At 36.3% G+C, this 22,225-nt stretch overlaps 3 protein-coding genes across 8 annotated transcripts in view; 2 read left to right on the forward strand and 1 right to left on the reverse strand.

The window, feature by feature from the left end:
* Positions 1-5,697, reverse strand: part of LOC128246766 (zinc finger protein 768-like) — a 36,930-nt gene extending 31,233 nt beyond the window's left edge. For all 6 annotated transcript variants that reach the window (XM_052965192.1, XM_052965189.1, XM_052965193.1 and 3 more), the window contains exons 1-4: positions 5,573-5,697; positions 5,182-5,273; positions 4,162-4,318; positions 2,757-3,356 (exon numbers count right to left, since the gene is read on the reverse strand). In XM_052965192.1, the coding sequence (XP_052821152.1) occupies positions 2,757-3,356; positions 4,162-4,318; positions 5,182-5,268 (844 nt within the window). In that variant the 5' untranslated portion in view covers positions 5,269-5,273; positions 5,573-5,697. The remainder of the gene's footprint in view (positions 1-2,756; positions 3,357-4,161; positions 4,319-5,181; positions 5,274-5,572) is intronic.
* LOC128246767 (hyaluronidase-1-like) lies at positions 284-14,095 on the forward strand. Its single transcript, XM_052965196.1, has 6 exons — positions 284-313; positions 6,982-7,594; positions 10,451-10,701; positions 11,756-11,896; positions 12,468-12,675; positions 13,239-14,095. Exons 2-6 carry the CDS (start codon positions 7,283-7,285, stop codon positions 13,680-13,682), a joined length of 1,356 nt encoding a protein of 451 aa, XP_052821156.1. The 5' UTR covers positions 284-313; positions 6,982-7,282; the 3' UTR covers positions 13,683-14,095.
* Positions 14,096-17,109: 3,014 nt separating this feature from the next.
* On the forward strand, positions 17,110-22,023 carry LOC128245981 (hyaluronidase-1-like). The gene is made up of 5 exons (XM_052964195.1): positions 17,110-17,217; positions 18,379-18,629; positions 19,684-19,824; positions 20,396-20,603; positions 21,167-22,023. The coding sequence occupies exons 1-5, from the start codon at positions 17,110-17,112 to the stop codon at positions 21,608-21,610; spliced, it is 1,152 nt and encodes a 383-aa protein (XP_052820155.1). The 3' UTR covers positions 21,611-22,023.
* Positions 22,024-22,225: the final 202 nt, after the last annotated feature.

Raw genomic sequence — 22,225 nt, forward strand, 5'->3', positions numbered from 1 at the left:
ACCCTGCGCGTTAACCCCTCCCCACATTTTTCGCTATTCAGCAACTTTTTAAAAACCACTTAATTTGAGTCAAAAACATGAAATACCAGATGAATCACATTATCTTTTGCATCGTAGCTGTATACATAACCTGCTGTGTAAATCAATAAAATGGTCCAGTGAACACAGATTTATTTTAGCGCATTGTCATTGTGTACTATAGGGTATGGGTTTTTCCAGATATATGCATAACATCAACATGTTCTCTAAAATGGCGGCCTAAAGCATGCTTTCCATCAGGAAAAAAGACCGTTTTGGGGAATTGAGTGGTTAGGTAATCATTGTGCATGTTACAGAAGCGGAAAAAAAGACCCCAGAATGTGTACTGGTATTGAGGAATGCATGTTTAATGGGACATGATACGGTATGAGATGATGAGATGAAGCTTAGCCCATGAATTTTGGAGCAGAAGAATCTCTTTTAGATGGGTTTTCTCATGCTGGTACAAATAAAACAGCTATTGCAGTTCATGAAATAGTTCAAAAAGCGTATTATTTTTTAAGTAACATGAGTCTATTAAAAGGGTACAATGTTGTTTGTATGAGGATAAGTATGGATCAAAGACCAGAATGTCTACACACACTTAAATGTTAACTAGTGGTACACTGTACAGCATCAACTGTTTGTACATAATTATTATTGTTGTAGCAAAATGATATGTAAACATTCAGGGCTTAACAATATGCATAAAAAATGAATGCATTAAATATACACCAGGGGTTTCAAAATGGACTGATAACCAGTCAGCTTAAAAACTAAAAGCAATTAGTGTTGGCCACCCACCTTTCTGTATGCTGCCCCTTTGAAACCTTGTGGGGAAGTTCCCCTAAATCTCTGCCTACATTCAGCAATCATCTTCTAATTTGTCCAAACAAAATGAAATCACTGATACACTGTACACTTACTTTTATAAGTGTATGTATTCAACAATATCCAATAAGCCTATTAACATAAAATAGTGATGAAAGAGCGTGTGTGTATACAAGCAAAAAACCCTTTCAAGACTTCACAATAGCACCATAGGTGTACGCCAACTGTCTTCCATTCCTCTCAAATATCAACAAAGTCAAGCCAGAGTTATGTGCCTTGCCTATTGGTAAAATCACCGTATAGGCAGTAAAACTCTGTCAATGGGATAAATCTTACACAAAGTTATGTCATACATGATGAACACTTACAAAAATGCACTAGTATACATGAAATACCTTTAAACCCCAAGCTTTTAAAAGCCATTAATAGATTTGAGAAGGCTTCAAGCAAGCTATACTATTGAAAATCAGGGCTTTTGTTTTGTTTTGATTAAAATAATGCACATTAAGTTGGCATAATTTGTGTTTACCAGAGCTCCAGATAAGAATTTTCAATAAGTTTAGGTAAATGTACAACCCACTCACAATTTTTGCAATAGAGAAATCAGACTGTTGCATCAGGTACATGTAGGTATACTGTTCTATTTTTATCAATAAAAACAGTGCATGGAGAGCCTATCTCGTAGGTAGGGTTGGGTAACCTGAACCAAATGTATTTTCTTAAGCCCAGTCAATTGGAAGCCAGCAGTCATGTTTGCAATGGCTGTTTCTGCTTTATAGTATGAATCAATTCCATTAGCTTGCGGTCATTTTTTAAATCCTACCATTTTGATTGATTAATTTCCAGACATTTGAAGTTGTGTGTGATTAGTAGTTCATATTACTAATAAAAAACTTATTTATATATCAGCAGTTGCCTGATTTTCTTTGTTCGACTGCTGACAATGACAAGGCCTTGAAAAAACATTTCTGGTTCAAGTAACCCAGCCCTACCTACGAAACAGGCGCAGACCCTACAGTTTTTATAATCAGTTGGTTAAAATAAATAAAATCAGTTTAATACTGAGTATAATTTTAACACCATTCCCCAATGATGATTAAAACATCCTTACACAAAATCTATTTTTTTTTAAAGCCTACCTACCCTACATCTTTTTTTTTGTTTTTGGACAATATGTAACCCTAACTATACATTATTACTTTTTTAAATCAGTAGAACTCGTGCTGATTGTTTGTGATTTTATAAGCTTCAAAATACTTTTAATTGCCTTTTCTGTGATTAAAATTTCATACATGTTCTAATAAAGCTTATCTGGAGCTCTGGCGTTGACTTGCTGATTTAAAAAAATATTTTGTGAGAAAGGTTTTTTTTTCAGTGATTCAGAAAATTTGTTTTCATTACAATATTTTGAACATAATTATTTTCATAACTGTTACAAAAACCCTGAATTGTACATCAAGGCACAGTTCTTCAAAACGTAATATATCTTCAATTGAATTTTTAATAGCAGAAGTAGTATGGATTACATGCAGTTACTGAAGAGGAGCAACTGAAGAATTGATAATTAGTATTAACAAGAAGTTATCTCAAAAAGGCTACTAGAAATCAATCTCAGAATTTTATTAAGTTTTAAAATAAGGCAAATAAAAGATATATATGTCTCCAAAATCTTCCTAGAGCTTGATTCCTGGCTAATAGCAGTAGTAGAAAAAAGCAGGCATTGCATTGGTAAAAATGCTTTCAAAGGATGCTAAAATTCTGGATTTGATATAACAGGGCCTGTTCAAAGAAATCATGTCAGCCAGTAGCGTAAGTCGAAGAATTCAGGCTTTAACAAGAAACTTAAGTTTTGAAAAAAACTGAGCCTTGATGTGAAAAGATTCATGCTTAATCCAGACTGCACTTACTATAAGCTTCTGAACCATCGTCTGTAGTTTCTTCCCCTTGGTCAACCTCACCCCCGCTGGTTGTGACAGTAAACGCGGGGCCCTGGGGCCAAGTCTGGGTAGGTGGAGCTTTTGGTTGACCTGGTTCAACTCCTGTGATTTCTAGCTCCATTTCGTTCTCAGTTATTGGTTCAATTTTTATACTGGTTGGGTTCGACAAGTTTTCACTTTCAAGAGTGGAATCAGGAGCTAGTTTGTGTCCAAGTTTGTCCATTTTCTTCAGTTCATTGTCAGACTGTTCACTCTCATTAGCACAACTGGTTTGGGTATGGTTTAAGTCAAGTCCTGCATCGAATGTCACTTTTGTTGCATCAAAGTTCACCATATTCTCACCTTTATCCATATTCACATTACTCTGACTAGCTGAACCAGTTTTATCTGCCAGCATCTGAGCGATAGTCTTGTCACCTGTATGTTTATTATACCCCTCCCCAAAGTTTTTCAGAGCTGGGGGTTGGGCAAGGGTTTTGCTAGATTTAGGCACATTTTTTTTGCTAAAAGGGTCCAGAGGTCTCTGGTACGGTGACCCTCTGGTTTCGGTTGGTGCCTTGCTGTGGTGTGCTGCAATAAATCAATAAGTAATTTTCTAATATTAAAAGGAAACAATTGATGCATAATATTTTTGAAAACAAGAGGCCAATAAGAGCCTTCTGACATGATTTTTGTTTGTTATATACTGAACTCACATTCAAAGTTAAGCAATCACTAAATCAGTGAAACCTAGGTTATGTTTTCCAAAGGGCATGTACTTCAATAATTTGGCAACTCTCAAAGAGAGTTGTCTCCCCTAGAAATACTGCAGCATTTCATGGGCCTTAAATCCTTACATGCATGGAAGAATCTGGCTGGTTTTCGAAAGGAATCGAGCTTTCAGGGTTATCTAACCACTGTGGCAGTTTGATTAAGATACAATACAATCTGAAGGCTGTTTCATTTTCACTAGCAATGTATTTCAGATGATAGACGACAGACACTGTGCCATGGCATAAGCTCTCTTGGCCTTTGGCCAGTAGAGCTAAAAAAAATAGGAAATAATTAAATTTTATAAAAATCAGGTAAAATGGCTTAGTTTGTAAACTGCTTGATTCATTTACTATCATTATAAATTGATCCTGACTGTAAATGATTTAACAATGACTAAGAATGGGGTAAAAAGTATGGTTTTTTATCTTCATGTTCTGTGTAGCATGAGCCAATTTTCTCAAATATACATTCATTCAAAATATTAATTGTAACTCTGCATTTGTATCGATAAGACAATGCAAATGCATACAATATTTAACCTAGGTAATATGGTCACCATAGATCAAATCAAAATTTACTTCAGTTATTGAACTTGAATAATCCAAGAACATCATATTCTTACTTTTCAAGCAATGCCCAAGAAACTGAGACTTTATTTCTTCGTGCCCTTCAAGGAAGCCCTTTCCAGTTCCCGAGCCCAGCTGGGAAATGGTTCCATCATTAACGCCTGCTGTTAGCACCAGCGATTCATCATCAGCATGATCTGATAGCTGCTGTAACTGAAATTGAGAAAATACTTCTGTTTCATACACATAATGTATACACAATATAATGTTAGTTGACCGCAAAATCATGCCCTACATCAAGGTGAGCCATGCTAAGCAGTTGATTTGGCAAATGCTTTATCTGTCCCATTCAATTTTTACCAGAGGGAGACTGTTGCCGTAGGTCAGTCAGGTTTCTCAATATCTAAATTTGACTTAGCAATATTGATTTATCATGGACATAGTCAAATAACAATTTGTTTTTGTATTGTATTTGCAGTTTTTTGTTACTTTTTATTTTAATGGTAAATTTTCTCCAAAACATGGAAGTGCAAGTCTTAACACTACAAAATATGAAATCATCATCATCACCATCATCAATTGGGAAAAATACCTTCATCTTTAACAATTTATTTTATTTATGCTTCCTAAAGAGATGGCTTAAATCAACATTGATATCGACTTTTGAGATTTTCAACTTCCAACATTTCACCTTTAAAATTTTAATCCAAAATGTTTGAACCTTTAGCTTGCAACAATTACATAGACACATTGGCTGCCAAATATTAAAACAGCATCATGGGACAAAAAGTTATGTTCCACTGCTTTTTAGTATATCAGGGGAGATAACCCAACAGTTATTAGAGCCAGAGTTATCAGCATTATTGTACATATGCATATTGATTTGTATCTTGAAACAAGTGTTCCAATTCTATCGATAAATCTCCATGGTTTTTGAGCTATAGTTAAAAAAGATCTTTCATTTTGCACTACCTGACCACAACAACACTCGGATATGAAAATACAGTATCTAAAAACATTGCAGTTTTAAACAGAAGCCATGCCATCTATTAATACGGACTGACTAATGAACCTACCAACAGCTGTATCTGGGCCTTGATGACTGCACGCAGTACTGCCTTGAATCCCGGCACTTCCTTCAGGTTCTCCAACTCCGTCCCCATCGTCACTATGAAATTCGATCAAACATTTATTCAAGAACTGCCATTAAAATGAATGAAGCTTTGAATTTGTTCCCAAAATTTCATTATAAACATGGGTTAATCAAGAAAGCAGTCTATTATCTAGTGACTCGAAACGAAATTAGCTGAGGGCACAAGAAAATGCAAATCTGCAAAACTGCAGATACTGCTGTAGTGAATTCGAAATAAAAAGGTCATTTTATGTGGAATCTAAAAGCTGTGGGCGGTTGTCAGTTGTACAGGCAAATACGTTGACATTAATTTCAATCATATCAGCCCGGCTTACCTTCGTTTGCTTGGCGCTATCTTTGATATTTAGCAAAAAGAACCATAATTTCCAACAATGGGAATTTCTTGTTACCTCCACTGATAATTTGTTGAAGAGCGTAACATTTTAAAAATGAACCCAAAGAAAATTGACGAAAAGAAATATTATTGAAGCAGGTAACAGTTTCTTGGTTTCGTCGCTTTTGGGCAAGTGAATTGTTGTTGTTGTTGCAATATATTGACCCCCACTACGTATTATTTACTCAATGTTTGTTTCGCCGATCCAACGCCCCTCATGTTTATAAATAACGAATAAAATGGAAATTATCCCAAAATATTATATTTCGGACGAATGTTTACTGTACCATACTGTAGTAGGCACGGAACTGGTTTATAGGTCCGTGCTAGTAGGTAGCTTCAGTGTCGAGCATGCTTTTCTCTGAAGGGATCTGTTGGCCTTGTTGGCCTCACACGTTACATATCTATATAAATATATATACAGGCGGTGCTATAAGCTAGGCTATAGGCGATGGGTGCAACTACCCAACGTACGTAGTCTCGTGACTATGGTGTTGAAATACATAAGAGGATAGTACTTAATTGATCGTAAAAATTGCATTTATAAACCGTTTTTAACTACTGCAATTTACCATTTGTATCGTCTATGTATACCATAGTATTTCAGTATTTCGTTTTCAATAATTTAAGAAAGCCAAATTTTACTGTCTATTTTTTATTGTAAAGACACGGAAAAAACTGCACAGAATAAAATCCCAGATTGTTTTTATTAGTTTGACCCACGAGCAATTGAACTTCATACATCATTCTGGGTAGTACGGTTTTTAGGTACTTTATCTTGTAAGAAACTTGAACATATTATTATCATGCATTCCGTGTTTTCGGCCTGTCACCTCAATTTGACTTTTCTGACATACTAGTAAGATAATATATTAGTTTTGTATTGAAGACATTTATTTGAATTTTAAAATATCTTTATTTTTTGTACAAGTTATAAAACAGCTTTTAAAAATAACATGCCATTACAAATTGGTCTACTTTTATTTTCGACACAAACTAGATAAAACAAAATACAGAGTGTTTATCACTTCTTTTTTGGACAATCCGCTTAAAGCTGCACTCTCACGGCTAGATTGACTGCTTTGACAACCTGCGATCTGATATATTTTCAGCAGTCTTATATCACTGGTTTCCAGCCATTAACGCAAAAAATGACTGATTTTAAGACAAAAAACAGTTGTCAAAACGGCCAATCTGTGAGAGTGCAGCTTTAAGAACGTCTTAAGTAGAGTTTATGAGGATGATTATAATCGGATTGGGACTTGAACAATCATTATTGTTCTAATTGAAATAGCGGAAATTGCTACTTCAAGCATTCATATATTCTATGAATCACATGACACCTCGTAGATGCTTAAAACTGGAGTACTTTGTCAGCAGTCTTATATCACTGGTTTTCATATATTTAAGCAAACATTGGCGCATTTCAAGATAAAATATAAAAAAGAGTTCAAAACGGTAAATCTGTGAGAGTGCAGCTTTAAGTCAGACAAGTGGATGTCATCCGGTTCTCCAGTGACCATACGCGTACCATCGTGTCATCGAGAGTGATAAATATAATGTTGGAATGACTTGGTTCATAATCGTTGTGAATTTATTAAGTTTAACATGGAGTATATATGTTAAAGTTTATTAGTGGTGAAAATAAATCATGAACGGGATCGTAATTGTGTTGGTTCTCTTAAAAGCTGTTATTGTGAACACAAATGTGTTAACAAATAATGTTATACTCGCTGGGCTTGAAGAGAATTTCAACAAACCGTTCATAACAATTTGGAACGCCCCAAGTCTTACCTGCTTCCGAAAATACGGAATTGACCTTGACCTTAGCTCATTCGATATTGTCGCGAATAAAGGTGACACGTTTGAAGGGGATGAAATTGTAATATTCTACGAAAACCGCCTTGGGTTCTACCCGTGGATAGACGAAGACGGGAATTACATCAACGGTGGTCTTCCACAGGTACGGGTTTTATACATATAAAAGGTACAGTCGAAACTCGCTATGTCGAACTCGGTTGTCTCGATTTTCTGGTTAGACCGAACTTTTTCGAATGTTTTGTATTTCGGTTATATCGAATTTTCAAAATCTCGAAGCATTTCCCGAACGACTTCGACATAGCGAGTTTTGACTGTATTAATTTTGTTGTTTTCTTGAGAGCTACACCATCGGTGACGCATATGTATATAGCGTTGGTTGAAGGAACGTACCTCAATCATTTTGAATTGTATGCCCTAATACTTGAAAGAGATATCTGTCATAAGCTTCTAGTATCTGCTGTATGGGCGAGGCGTGTACCCCCTGTACAACACATTGATGAAAGAACCGATTTCGAGCAATCCGAACCTTTATATTCGGCAAAACTACAGTGAACCTGTTAATCGTTCCATGTAAATACATCTTCTTAGCCTTTGCTTTTCAATTCTGTTTTAAGAGTTATAAGCACTTGCCATTTCGGGGGAAAACAAATCGATATGTACACCCGGACGTACTCATTCGGAATTCCTCGGCCATTATCCACCGAAAACAACCTCAGATGTATGGCGAAGTAGTTCATAAAATTTTAAATACAAGTAATAGTAAAAATGAATTGTAGTGTTTTAAGATGTATTTTTATCATATACATTCAGGTTGTTTTCGATGGAAAATGGCCGAGGTGTTCCGAATGGGGAGTACTGGCAGTATTTGCAAATAAGACAGGAGATGATATAACGTATGAATTCAAGTTATTCCCGAATGCTGAAATAACTGTTAAGAGAGAACACACTGTCTTACCATCTTGAAGCTATGTTTCATTGTATAATTCTAGTAGTATATTATGTATAGTATCTATAATTACAGTCTGATCTCAAGTAGTCTCATTGACTGTTTAATGCCTCATTTATTTCATTAATTGATGGTTTTGATTGATGGATTTATTTTCAAATGTGACCAAAAATTTACCTGCCTTGACAAATATGTAATATATGGATGCATTCATTTATAACGGGGATTTGGTTTTATGGTCATTGCTGTTCGGGAATTATTAGTTACACTGTTAGTAGCTGGGGGTATGTGATGTACACCCCCATTGGTTTCATACCATACGAGAACGAACTATTACGGTCATTGCTGCACGGGGATTTGGCACTACGGTCATTGCTTTACGGGAATTGGCAGATCGGTCATTGTTGTATGGGGATTTGGCACTACGGTCATTGCTGTACGGGGATTTGGCAGATCGGTCATTGCTGCACGGGGATTTGGCACTACTGTCATTGCTGTACGAGGATTTGGCAGATCGGTCATTGCTGCACGGGGATTTGGCACTATGGTCATTGCTGTACGGGGATTTGGCAGATCGGTCATTGCTGTACGGGGATTTGGCAGATCGGTCATTGCTGCACGGGGATTTGGCACTATGGTCATTGCTGTGCGGGGATTTGGCAGATCGGTCATTGTTGTATGGGGATTTGGCACTACGGTCATTGCTGTACGGGGATTTGGTAGTATGGTTATTGCTGTACGGGGATTTGGTAGTATGGTCATTGCTGTGCGGGGATTTGGCAGTACGGTCATTGTTGTACGGGGATTTGGCAGTACGGTCATTGTTGTACGGGGATTTGGCAGTACGGTCATTGCTGTACGGTGATTTGGCAGTACGGTCATTGTTGTACGGGTATTAGAAAATACACCCACTGCTGTATGGGGACTGTTCATGCGTATTTCGTGAAAAATACATTCATAGTTATGTGAATTCCTGGTTATCAGTTTCCAAATATGATAGCATTTTCAGAAATCTTTGTATGTTATTACAACTCCGTAATGGAAACACCACGTGGGTAATAACAACTCCGTTATGGAAACACCACGGTGGGTTTTTCTTAGAAATAAATATGTGTAAGACATTGTTTCAGGTCGGTAATAGATCAATCCATCCCATGTAAGCTATTACAATACCGTTAGTTATGAAAACATCACGTTGGCATTTCTCGGAAATATTTTCGTGTCATTCATTGTTTAGTCAGTGTTTGCAAGAAGATCAATCCCACTTTATAATGTTCAATGTAGAGACGAAGACAACATACAAATCAGAAATTCGCAGTGGTTGATATTTGCGCTGGAAAGTTGATGTTTCATGCCGAAAACTCATTTTTCTTAAAGCGTTAGTAACGCTTTTAGCCACAAAACTTTTTGAACGTAAATATCAAAAACTGAGATCTGATAATTTGTTACCAGTCTTATATCACTGGTTTCCCGATATTTACGCAAATATTAGTTCATTTCAAGACAAAAAAAGAAATATGGTGTCAAAACGGCCAATTTATGAGAGTGCAACTTTAATGAAATTAAAACAAAATTGGTAATCATGTTTCCTTCGTTCTATTTACATGAGGTGCTACGATATGTAAACAAATACAATATTGACCACAAAAATGTCTTATTTTAAAATGTCTTTAAAATCAGTCTTCGAAAAGTTATTTATTTGCACGCGAAATTGCACTGATTTAAAGTGCTCAACGACCCCCAACACCATAAACGTGGAAAAGTTCAACATATACGTACACAAGTTTAAACAACTTTAATAAGAAAAACGCGATTTTTTAATCTACTTTTTTATTTACTGTTACGTGACGGACCATCTATATATACTACTCCATACAGTATACAACTAATGTTCTGCTCAATCCATAACAATTCTGTTCTAAATACTTTCAAGAAAACGTTCATGGAAATAGGTCTAGTTAAAATAATCAAAATTGTTGAAACAAACCAATCAAAAGATGTTTATAATCAATAATATATATATTTATTTTTTTCAAAATGCTACCTTTGTAGCTTGCCGATTACAGCGTCCATATTCAGAAGGTGGTCGATGACGTCAACAATTTCATCCCTGACGTCAATTTCTCTGGGCTCGCGGTAATCGACTGGGAACGATGGCGTCCAATATTTGAAAGAAATAACTACAACGAAGAACAGCGAGTCTACATCCGGGCGAGTGAGGCGCAGGTCAGGAAGCTACACCCCGACTGGTCAGTAAAGCAGGTACATTCTCATGCGGAGACGGAGTTCCAGCAGGCTGCCAGGTTTGCCAAAATTAATATTAGCGATATTCGGCGAGTTTTTAACTGGGAATTTTGTGACACTTACCTATTAATTGAAAATACCATTTATAAAGGCTAATTTGATCTGTACACACATAATATGCTTTTATATCATTAGAGTCAAATCAGTTAAACATGTTAAAACATTTTTGTTTGTATCATTCTATATTGTGCTTTCTTAAAGCTGCACTCTCACAGATTGAACGTTTTGACAACTTTTTTTTTTTGGAACGAGCCAATTTATGTGAAAATGCATGCAACCAATAATATAAGCCTGCTGACGAACAATCAGATCGCAGATTATCATATCTAAGTTTAAAAATTGATGTTTTATGCATTTTTCTTAAACCGTTTAAGTAACGTTTTTAGCCATAACACATTCATTTTCGAACAGAAATATGAAAATCTGCGATCTGATCTTTCGTCAGTAGTCTTTTATCACTGGTATGCAGATAATTACACAAATAATGGCTCATTTCAAAACAAAAAATAAAAAAAGTTGTCAAAACGATAAATCTGTGAGAGTGCAGCTTTAATAGTGTGAACCGTTTTACGTCTTGTGCCTTTTCTCGATTATCTTTAAAGCTTGGCTCTCAATTGGTCCTGTTGTCATTAAAGCTGCACTCTCACATACATTTTGACCGTTTTGTGACCTTTCTTATTTTTGTCTTTGAATGAGCGCATTGTTGTGCAAATGTCTTGAAACCAGTGAAAGAGGACTGCTGGCGGAAAATCAGATCACAGATTTTCATATTTACGTTCGAAAATTGATGTTTTTATGGCTAAAAGCGTTTATTAAAATGAAAATTTCGGCAGTATTCAACAACAACTAACTGAGATCTGTTCTATAGAGAGTTATCTCATATGACTGCATTGAAGGCATTGATGCCCAAATCAGCTGATTCTGAGACAAGAATTAAAAAAAGGTCAAAACTGTCAATCTGTGGTAGTGCCGCTTTAACTAAGACCACAGAGAGTATTAAGCTACAGGGCTTATCCCTGCAGTTTCCGACTCATCAAACCAACTTCGTTTCAGACGTTTAATGGAAGGCACCCTCGTGACATGTCGGCAACTCCGACCACGTGGCCACTGGGGCTTTTACGGGTTTCCAGCCTGCTATAACTACCACAAAGGAGAGAGTACCTGCAGTAACGAGACCAAGAGCCTCAATGACAGGTGCTACCATATTTTAACACAGAACTTTTTGCTCCTTTTTGTCGATTTTTCTTGTTGGACAATAAAACTAACACACTTAGGACAAGCACGGTCACGTGACATACATTGAACGTCATATTAAACCATGAGGCGGACGATGAAATGACTCTTTGTTCTAATACAAATCCAGAGTTTTACCCAAGCAATGTTATCCTCTGATTACATAAGAAACAATCGCCACTTTAATATACAATGGTTAAGTTAACAATGTTGTTAACGTAATATCGTCGATAACTTTTAAGTATATTTAATGATCCTGAAGTTTAATTCATGAACACACATGTGAACTGCAGGGTTCTTCACAAGGTTTGAGACAAATGTATCAGCTTTACTTGTTTTATTTGACTTTATTAGCACATCATGAACTATTTTACGTTTGAAAGTTAACAACGTTTCGTTATTCACGTTGTTAACTTTAACAATCGGCCACGTACATACTTAAAAGATAATGCCGTACATGCTAGACTAGTTCATCAAAGCAAATTTAATATTCATGGTTCAACTATCCTCAAATATGCATTATTTCTTGTAGGCTGGATTGGTTATTCAACATTAGTTCTGTGCTTCTACCCTCGATCTACCTGTCTGAAAAGATCGGAACCCACAATGCCCGTCAAGCACGCGCGCACGGGGAGCTTGGAGAGGCGCTGAGAGTTGCAAATGCGTATTCGGTACATAACACACCTCTTGTCGCTTACTCAAGGTTCCGGTACGGAGATACGGGGAGATTCTACGACTTGGTAAGTACTAGAATGAGGCTCATTGAGATTTTCAACAGTAGTACTGCACTGTTACTAGGTTTTTGATGAAATTGTCCCCTGCTTCCCAAGGATTTTTGGTTAAATAAAGTAATTGTTTGAAAATGCGATAACCCCCAGTGTTATGTTCACCTTCACTTGAGGGGTAAATAAGTACTAGGTTTGAAAAATTATGTGAACTATACATTATATTTCAGAAGAAGACTATTTAACTATGCAGTAGACCTGTGCGTTTAATCAGATTCACAAATGTTCTCACAGAGTACTTAACATTCTCAGCAGTCAGGAATTTGAAATATAACAAACTAGAACTTGTTTTATCAATACCGAGAAGATTGGTAGACAGAACAATGCGGACGAAAGGATATGTACAAAACCCATCATTCCATCAGCGATATAAAGACTACATATTCTCTAATTTGTCTAAACCCCTGGGTTGATTTCGCTGGGACGAGCTCTCTTTGGGTCAAAACACTGGTACTATGTAATAAAGATATACACTAGTTTTGTAGACGACTGTCTGTAACGTTTTTGTCGACTTTCAGGCGGACTTGAACAATACTCTACGCCAATCAGCGGAGGCTGGGTTCAGCGGTGTTGCATTATGGGACAGTTCAGAGTCCTTCAAGACGCGGACAGAATGTGAGGCTACCAAAGCGTACCTGGACAACCAGCTGGGTCCGTACATTCGGGAGTTAAGTAAAGATGCATTGGAGTGCAGCAGGAACATTTGCAGTGGCCATGGACGTTGTGTCAACACAACCTTCGGGATATATTATACAAACTTACACAGTAAATTCTTTTCAAAATCACATGGATATCGTGTGTATAAATACCTTAAGAATACTGCACTAGATTTGATAACGAGCATTCTTGAAGGTTTTAAAACTGTATTGAGGCTCATTTTGAACGATGAATTGAAGGGAAAGACTGTTTCTTGTGTGTGTTTCAATGGTTGGAAAGGAGAAAATTGTTCTAGAAAGGAGTAGCAATATTGTTGATTTAAATGGATATAGGAACATACAGTCGAACCCTGTTGGCTCGAATTCGTTTGGCTAGAATTCCTCGTTGGTTCGAACTGGGTGTAAAGGACCGATTTCTAGAGAAATCTATATACTGAAGGAAATCATTTCCGCATGGCTCGAATTTTTCGTGGCTCGAGATATTTTTGCCGGTCCTTGGGAGTTCGAGCCAACGGGGTTCGACTGTAATACATGTACATGTACTTCTTATTGCTGTAAACATACCATTGCAATGGTGTTGAACGTACATATAACATAACATAACAACACACAACATAACATTACCCAACATAGTTTTTGAGCATTAATGTCATAACAACCTCTTAGCCATACACAATAGCATACAGTGAAATACAGTTGCAAAACGTCCTAAGTTGATAGTGATGTTGTTGTGTTGTTTTTCACCCAATCGTTTCGAAGAAAAGTGATGGAAGTAACGTTGGTTAGTGGTGGGATAACGCTTTATTGTGGTGGTAAACACGACCAGAGGTAAAACAGTTTATTAAAAATTGAAATGTTTTTACAAGGATATGTGCAAGATGACCTCCTGTTATCATTGATTCAATGTATGTATTTGGTTTTCTCTACACTGTAAACATGACATTTTATATGGCAAGTATGATCCGCGAGCATTAAAAGTTAAAAAAAAAAACAGCGTAAAACACGACCATAACATGGCAAGTCAGGTTTCGTCCGTAGGAAATAGTTAATCTATAGTCTATTTTGATTCTGTTTGCTGTAAATAACGTGTGATATTGCACGTTAGGGTGTCTTTTGAGAAACAAATATTGTAACATTAATTACAATAATTACAACTACTGAAGTGATTGATATTTCACCTTGTTAAGTATTAAACGGTCAAGCTTTAGCACGTTTACATAAAAAAGCACATTTTTTACGAAATTACGAAATAAAATCCAGTGTAGGTAGCATATGATTGGGAGGAAAATATAGGGTCGGTCGAGTTTGTGGAAACAAACATTTTTACGCCATATTAGTTTTTCGGTAAATGCAATGGAAGTTTCAGTCACAAGTCTGGCAGTCAAAGTTATTTTGGGAGCTTGTTTATGGCACACAAAAAATCAAAGCGGAGACAAATGGACAACCTCAGGATATCATATCTAAGTCTATAAAACACTAACTATAACTAGTCCTCGGGGCAACAACTCCATCAAGGGGGCGGCATCTACCTCAGGCGCCTAATAATAATAATAATAATAATGATAATAATAATAATGCCTTAAATGGTTGAAAACATTTTAAATTAGGAGAACTAGGGATGACTGCTCATAGCCCACCAGTCTCGAATGACCTATAAAATAGAGGGTACTAAAGGTACCAAGTACTTCAAAATCAATGTAAGACCTCCAATCTCTGATTCAAGGAAACCACATACTGAGAAACTTACATGTGGCTAGCTAGCAATAATAATCATGAATAAAAAGGCAGTCTCTACTCCCAGCACTTAAATAAACAGAATGTCTCTGCAGGCCAATCCAATTCCTCTGAATTAGTTCTGGCTTCCATAACTTTAATGTTGATATTTATTTTCTTGATGTTTACTACACATTAAAGTTCTGGCTTCCATAACTTTAATGTTGATATTTTTTTTTTGATGTTTACTACACATTAAAGTTATGGCGTAACCCCCATACTAAAGTCAACCAGAATCAACTGAGTGTGATGTTGCAATCTGCAATCACATGACCATGATGACGTCGATGGATTCTATTTTTAGCATCGGATTCACATTGTTCATTTAGTAGAATGCAATTGCAGTAAGGTTGAAAATACCTTTTGATAAGTAAAAACAATGAATTCATTCCAAATTTGTTATTAGTTATTTACTTATTATTCGAAATAGAAAAAAAACATCAAAATAAACATTACATTTGTGATGTCAAATGTAGGTCACATGGGTATTTTCTGAAAATCTTGTTATCACGTGATTAAATTTGAACACAACTATGACCTAGTTAAGGAATGCTTATAATCGGAATTATTTAAATGGTAAATCAACTATCTAAAAAGCGTTTTTTGGTTTTGAAAATGTGTTTGTGAACTACATTTTACTTCATTTACCTGAGGATACAGTTATTTTGTCTGTACAATGCATATAAGTGAAATAACAGCGTGGCATAAAATGTCACGAATTCTGGTAGGGTTTGGATACGGCGTTCTCTTTAGCGAACACATCTTAAAAGGTAATATATAATGTGTTCGCTGAAGTTCTTTAGCTACCTCTGAATCAGCTCCAATAATCAGCCTCAAACGCCCCGAATTTAATGTGTGCACACACAGCCCCAGCAACATTCTAGAAGAATACATGTACTTTAGATGTATCAATATAGTTAATGAAAATGTGAAAATGTCGGAAAAATTGACTTTCTTAATTGTTTTGTCCGTCGGGGCTTTCCTTTTCGTTATTTTATTGATCTATTTGCTTTCATCAGCAATTTTCTGGTTATTTTTTATAATTTGGGTCAGCTCTTGGTTTATAACTATTATTTTATTTACTACAGATAACGGGGAGGTCGTGTGAGTATTTTGTAATTTATTTCTGTTGCGAAGTACTTCTTTTGCTGTCAGTTTTGGTATTTTGTTGAAATATATTGAGCTTACTTCTTTACGGCTTGCAGGCTTTCCTGTTTCTTGCTTAAGGCTTTTGGATTTTAAATATTATTTTTTTTCTATGAAGAGTATGTTTTGATGGTGATTCTCCTTTGGCATATCTAACGTCTTTTGGAGTGCCGTTTGGATTACTTGATCGCCCTCATCATTTTGATCTTCTTTTCCTTTGTCTCTGTCGTCGTCATTGAAGTTAAAACCTAATTCTATATTTTCAAAAGTATTCAAATCCAAAATCTTGTCAAAGAAGTCTTCCTCACCACTATCCTTCGAAAGGTAAAAATCACCGTGAAGTAGGGTAACGTACTTTCCCTGTGAGATTTGTTGTTTTTTTCTTGTAGTTTTGTTTTGGCATCCAATTTTGAGTCTTTCCTTTGGTGTTTAGTTTCTGATTTATTATCTTTAGCTTGTAGCTTTGTTTTGTCGTCCTTTTTTGGTTCTCTGGTTTGAGGTTTAGTTTTGGTGTTGGAATTCTGATCTTCAAGTGTTGTTTAGTTTTGGCATCTGTTTTTGATTCTTTGGTTGTACATGTAGTTTTTGTTTGGGTTTCCATTATTGATTCATTGGTTTGAGGCTTTGTTATGGTTTCTGGTTTCTGGTAAGTTGGAGTTTTGTTTGAGTATATTTTTTTATTATTTGGCTTGAAGTTTCTGGTTCACTATGTTACTTGTTGGCCTTTAATGGTGTAAGATGTCATTTCATTCGAATTTTCAGCTTTCTGTTTAAGACATGTGGATAAAAATAATTTATGTTCATATGTTTAAAGATGCACTCTTACTCCCGGGGATTTGGCAGTACGGTCATTGTTGTACGGGGATTTGGCAGTACGGTCATTGCTGTACGGGAATTTGGCAGTACGGTCATTGTTGTACGGGTATTAGAAAATACACCCACTGCTGTATGGGGACTGTTCATGCGTATTTCGTGAAAAATACATTCATAGTTATGTGAATTCCTGGTTATCAGTTTCCAAATATGATAGCATTTTCGGAAATCTTTGTATGTTATTACAACTCCGTAATGGAAACACCACGTGGGTAATAACAACTCCGTTATGGAAACACCACGGTGGGTTTTTCTTAAAAAATAACTATGTGTAAGACATTGTTTCAGGTCGGTAATAGATCAATCCATCCCATGTAAGTTATTACAATACCGTTAGTTATGAAAACATCACGTTGGCATTTCTCGGAAATATTTTCGTGTCATTCATTGTTTAGTCAGTGTTTGCAAGAAGATCAATCCCACTTTATAATGTTCAATGTAGAGACGAAGACAACATACAAATCAGAAATTCGCAGTGGTTGATATTTGCGCTGGAAAGTTGATGTTTCATGCCGAAAACTCATTTTTCTTAAAGCGTTAGTAACGCTTTTAGCCACAAAACTTTTTGAACGTAAATATCAAAAACTGAGATCTGATAATTTGTTACCAGTCTTATATCACTGGTTTCCCGATATTTACGCAAATATTAGTTCATTTCAAGACAAAAAAAGAAATATGGTGTCAAAACGGCCAATTTATGAGAGTGCAACTTTAATGAAATTAAAACAAAATTGGTAATCATGTTTCCTTCGTTCTATTTACATGAGGTGCTACGATATGTAAACAAATACAATATTGACCACAAAAATGTCTTATTTTAAAATGTCTTTAAAATCAGTCTTCGAAAAGTTATTTATTTGCACGCGAAATTGCACTGATTTAAAGTGCTCAACGACCCCCAACACCATAAACGTGGAAAAGTTCAACATATACGTACACAAGTTTAAACAACTTTAATAAGAAAAACGCGATTTTTTAATCTACTTTTTTATTTACTGTTACGTGACGGACCATCTATATATACTACTCCATACAGTATACAACTAATGTTCTGCTCAATCCATAACAATTCTGTTCTAAATACTTTCAAGAAAACGTTCATGGAAATAGGTCTAGTTAAAATAATCAAAATTGTTGAAACAAACCAATCAAAAGATGTTTATAATCAATAATATATATATTTATTTTTTTCAAAATGCTACCTTTGTAGCTTGCCGATTACAGCGTCCATATTCAGAAGGTGGTCGATGACGTCAACAATTTCATCCCTGACGTCAATTTCTCTGGGCTCGCGGTAATCGACTGGGAACGATGGCGTCCAATATTTGAAAGAAATAACTACAACGAAGAACAGCGAGTCTACATCCGGGCGAGTGAGGCGCAGGTCAGGAAGCTACACCCCGACTGGTCAGTAAAGCAGGTACATTCTCATGCGGAGACGGAGTTCCAGCAGGCTGCCAGGTTTGCCAAAATTAATATTAGCGATATTCGGCGAGTTTTTAACTGGGAATTTTGTGACACTTACCTATTAATTGAAAATACCATTTATAAAGGCTAATTTGATCTGTACACACATAATATGCTTTTATATCATTAGAGTCAAATCAGTTAAACATGTTAAAACATTTTTGTTTGTATCATTCTATATTGTGCTTTCTTAAAGCTGCACTCTCACAGATTGAACGTTTTGACAACTTTTTTTTTTTGGAACGAGCCAATTTATGTGAAAATGCATGCAACCAATAATATAAGCCTGCTGACGAACAATCAGATCGCAGATTATCATATCTAAGTTTAAAAATTGATGTTTTATGCATTTTTCTTAAACCGTTTAAGTAACGTTTTTAGCCATAACACATTCATTTTCGAACAGAAATATGAAAATCTGCGATCTGATCTTTCGTCAGTAGTCTTTTATCACTGGTATGCAGATAATTACACAAATAATGGCTCATTTCAAAACAAAAAATAAAAAAAGTTGTCAAAACGATAAATCTGTGAGAGTGCAGCTTTAATAGTGTGAACCGTTTTACGTCTTGTGCCTTTTCTCGATTATCTTTAAAGCTTGGCTCTCAGTTGGTCCTGTTGTCATTAAAGCTGCACTCTCACATACATTTTGACCGTTTTGTGACCTTTCTTATTTTTGTCTTTGAATGAGCGCATTGTTGTGCAAATGTCTTGAAACCAGTGAAAGAGGACTGCTGGCGGAAAATCAGATCACAGATTTTCATATTTACGTTCGAAAATTGATGTTTTTATGGCTAAAAGCGTTTATTAAAATGAAAATTTCGGCAGTATTCAACAACAACTAACTGAGATCTGTTCTATAGAGAGTTATCTCATATGACTGCATTGAAGGCATTGATGCCCAAATCAGCTGATTCTGAGACAAGAATTAAAAAAAGGTCAAAACTGTCAATCTGTGGTAGTGCCGCTTTAACTAAGACCACAGAGAGTATTAAGCTACAGGGCTTATCCCTGCAGTTTCCGACTCATCAAACCAACTTCGTTTCAGACGTTTAATGGAAGGCACCCTCGTGACATGTCGGCAACTCCGACCACGTGGCCACTGGGGCTTTTACGGGTTTCCAGCCTGCTATAACTACCACAAAGGAGAGAGTACCTGCAGTAACGAGACCAAGAGCCTCAATGACAGGTGCTACCATATTTTAACACAGAACTTTTTGCTCCTTTTTGTCGATTTTTCTTGTTGGACAATAAAACTAACACACTTAGGACAAGCACGGTCACGTGACATACATTGAACGTCATATTAAACCATGAGGCGGACGATGAAATGACTCTTTGTTCTAATACAAATCCAGAGTTTTACCCAAGCAATGTTATCCTCTGATTACATAAGAAACAATCGCCACTTTAATATACAATGGTTAAGTTAACAATGTTGTTAACGTAATATCGTCGATAACTTTTAAGTATATTTAATGATCCTGAAGTTTAATTCATGAACACACATGTGAACTGCAGGGTTCTTCACAAGGTTTGAGACAAATGTATCAGCTTTACTTGTTTTATTTGACTTTATTAGCACATCATGAACTATTTTACGTTTGAAAGTTAACAACGTTTCGTTATTCACGTTGTTAACTTTAACAATCGGCCACGTACATACTTAAAAGATAATGCCGTACATGCTAGACTAGTTCATCAAAGCAAATTTAATATTCATGGTTCAACTATCCTCAAATATGCATTATTTCTTGTAGGCTGGATTGGTTATTCAACATTAGTTCTGTGCTTCTACCCTCGATCTACCTGTCTGAAAAGATCGGAACCCACAATGCCCGTCAAGCACGCGCGCACGGGGAGCTTGGAGAGGCGCTGAGAGTTGCAAATGCGTATTCGGTACATAACACACCTCTTGTCGCTTACTCAAGGTTCCGGTACGGAGATACGGGGAGATTCTACGACTTGGTAAGTACTAGAATGAGGCTCATTGAGATTTTCAACAGTAGTACTGCACTGTTACTAGGTTTTTGATGAAATTGTCCCCTGCTTCCCAAGGATTTTTGGTTAAATAAAGTAATTGTTTGAAAATGCGATAACCCCCAGTGTTATGTTCACCTTCACTTGAGGGGTAAATAAGTACTAGGTTTGAAAAATTATGTGAACTATACATTATATTTCAGAAGAAGACTATTTAACTATGCAGTAGACCTGTGCGTTTAATCAGATTCACAAATGTTCTCACAGAGTACTTAACATTCTCAGCAGTCAGGAATTTGAAATATAACAAACTAGAACTTGTTTTATCAATACCGAGAAGATTGGTAGACAGAACAATGCGGACGAAAGGATATGTACAAAACCCATCATTCCATCAGCGATATAAAGACTACATATTCTCTAATTTGTCTAAACCCCTGGGTTGATTTCGCTGGGACGAGCTCTCTTTGGGTCAAAACACTGGTACTATGTAATAAAGATATACACTAGTTTTGTAGACGACTGTCTGTAACGTTTTTGTCGACTTTCAGGCGGACTTGAACAATACTCTACGCCAATCAGCGGAGGCTGGGTTCAGCGGTGTTGCATTATGGGACAGTTCAGAGTCCTTCAAGACGCGGACAGAATGTGAGGCTACCAAAGCGTACCTGGACAACCAGCTGGGTCCGTACATTCGGGAGTTAAGTAAAGATGCATTGGAGTGCAGCAGGAACATTTGCAGTGGCCATGGACGTTGTGTCAACACAACCTTCGGGATATATTATACAAACTTACACAGTAAATTCTTTTCAAAATCACATGGATATCGTGTGTATAAATACCTTAAGAATACTGCACTAGATTTGATAACGAGCATTCTTGAAGGTTTTAAAACTGTATTGAGGCTCATTTTGAACGATGAATTGAAGGGAAAGACTGTTTCTTGTGTGTGTTTCAATGGTTGGAAAGGAGAAAATTGTTCTAGAAAGGAGTAGCAATATTGTTGATTTAAATGGATATAGGAACATACAGTCGAACCCTGTTGGCTCGAATTCGTTTGGCTAGAATTCCTCGTTGGTTCGAACTGGGTGTAAAGGACCGATTTCTAGAGAAATCTATATACTGAAGGAAATCATTTCCGCATGGCTCGAATTTTTCGTGGCTCGAGATATTTTTGCCGGTCCTTGGGAGTTCGAGCCAACGGGGTTCGACTGTAATACATGTACATGTACTTCTTATTGCTGTAAACATACCATTGCAATGGTGTTGAACGTACATATAACATAACATAACAACACACAACATAACATTACCCAACATAGTTTTTGAGCATTAATGTCATAACAACCTCTTAGCCATACACAATAGCATACAGTGAAATACAGTTGCAAAACGTCCTAAGTTGATAGTGATGTTGTTGTGTTGTTTTTCACCCAATCGTTTCGAAGAAAAGTGATGGAAGTAACGTTGGTTAGTGGTGGGATAACGCTTTATTGTGGTGGTAAACACGACCAGAGGTAAAACAGTTTATTAAAAATTGAAATGTTTTTACAAGGATATGTGCAAGATGACCTCCTGTTATCATTGATTCAATGTATGTATTTGGTTTT

This window comes from Mya arenaria, chromosome 9 (assembly GCF_026914265.1).
Source record: "Mya arenaria isolate MELC-2E11 chromosome 9, ASM2691426v1".
In the NCBI taxonomy this organism is placed as follows: domain Eukaryota; kingdom Metazoa; phylum Mollusca; class Bivalvia; order Myida; family Myidae; genus Mya; species Mya arenaria.

Bases quoted from the DNA above. Each gene is read 5' to 3' on its own strand.
- LOC128245981 (XM_052964195.1), top strand. From the start codon at position 17,110: ATGCACTCTTACTCCCGGGGATTTGGCAGTACGGTCATTGTTGTACGG. The intron at 17,218-18,378 runs GTATTAGAAAAT...CTACCTTTGTAG, and splicing joins GTACGGTCATTGTTGTACGG to CTTGCCGATTACAGCGTCCA. The intron at 20,604-21,166 runs GTAAGTACTAGA...GTCGACTTTCAG, and splicing joins CGGGGAGATTCTACGACTTG to GCGGACTTGAACAATACTCT.
- LOC128246767 (XM_052965196.1), top strand. From the start codon at position 7,283: ATGAACGGGATCGTAATTGTGTTGGTTCTCTTAAAAGCTGTTATTGTG. The intron at 7,595-10,450 runs GTACGGGTTTTA...CTACCTTTGTAG, and splicing joins TCAACGGTGGTCTTCCACAG to CTTGCCGATTACAGCGTCCA. The intron at 10,702-11,755 runs GTTTGCCAAAAT...ACTTCGTTTCAG, and splicing joins GAGTTCCAGCAGGCTGCCAG to ACGTTTAATGGAAGGCACCC.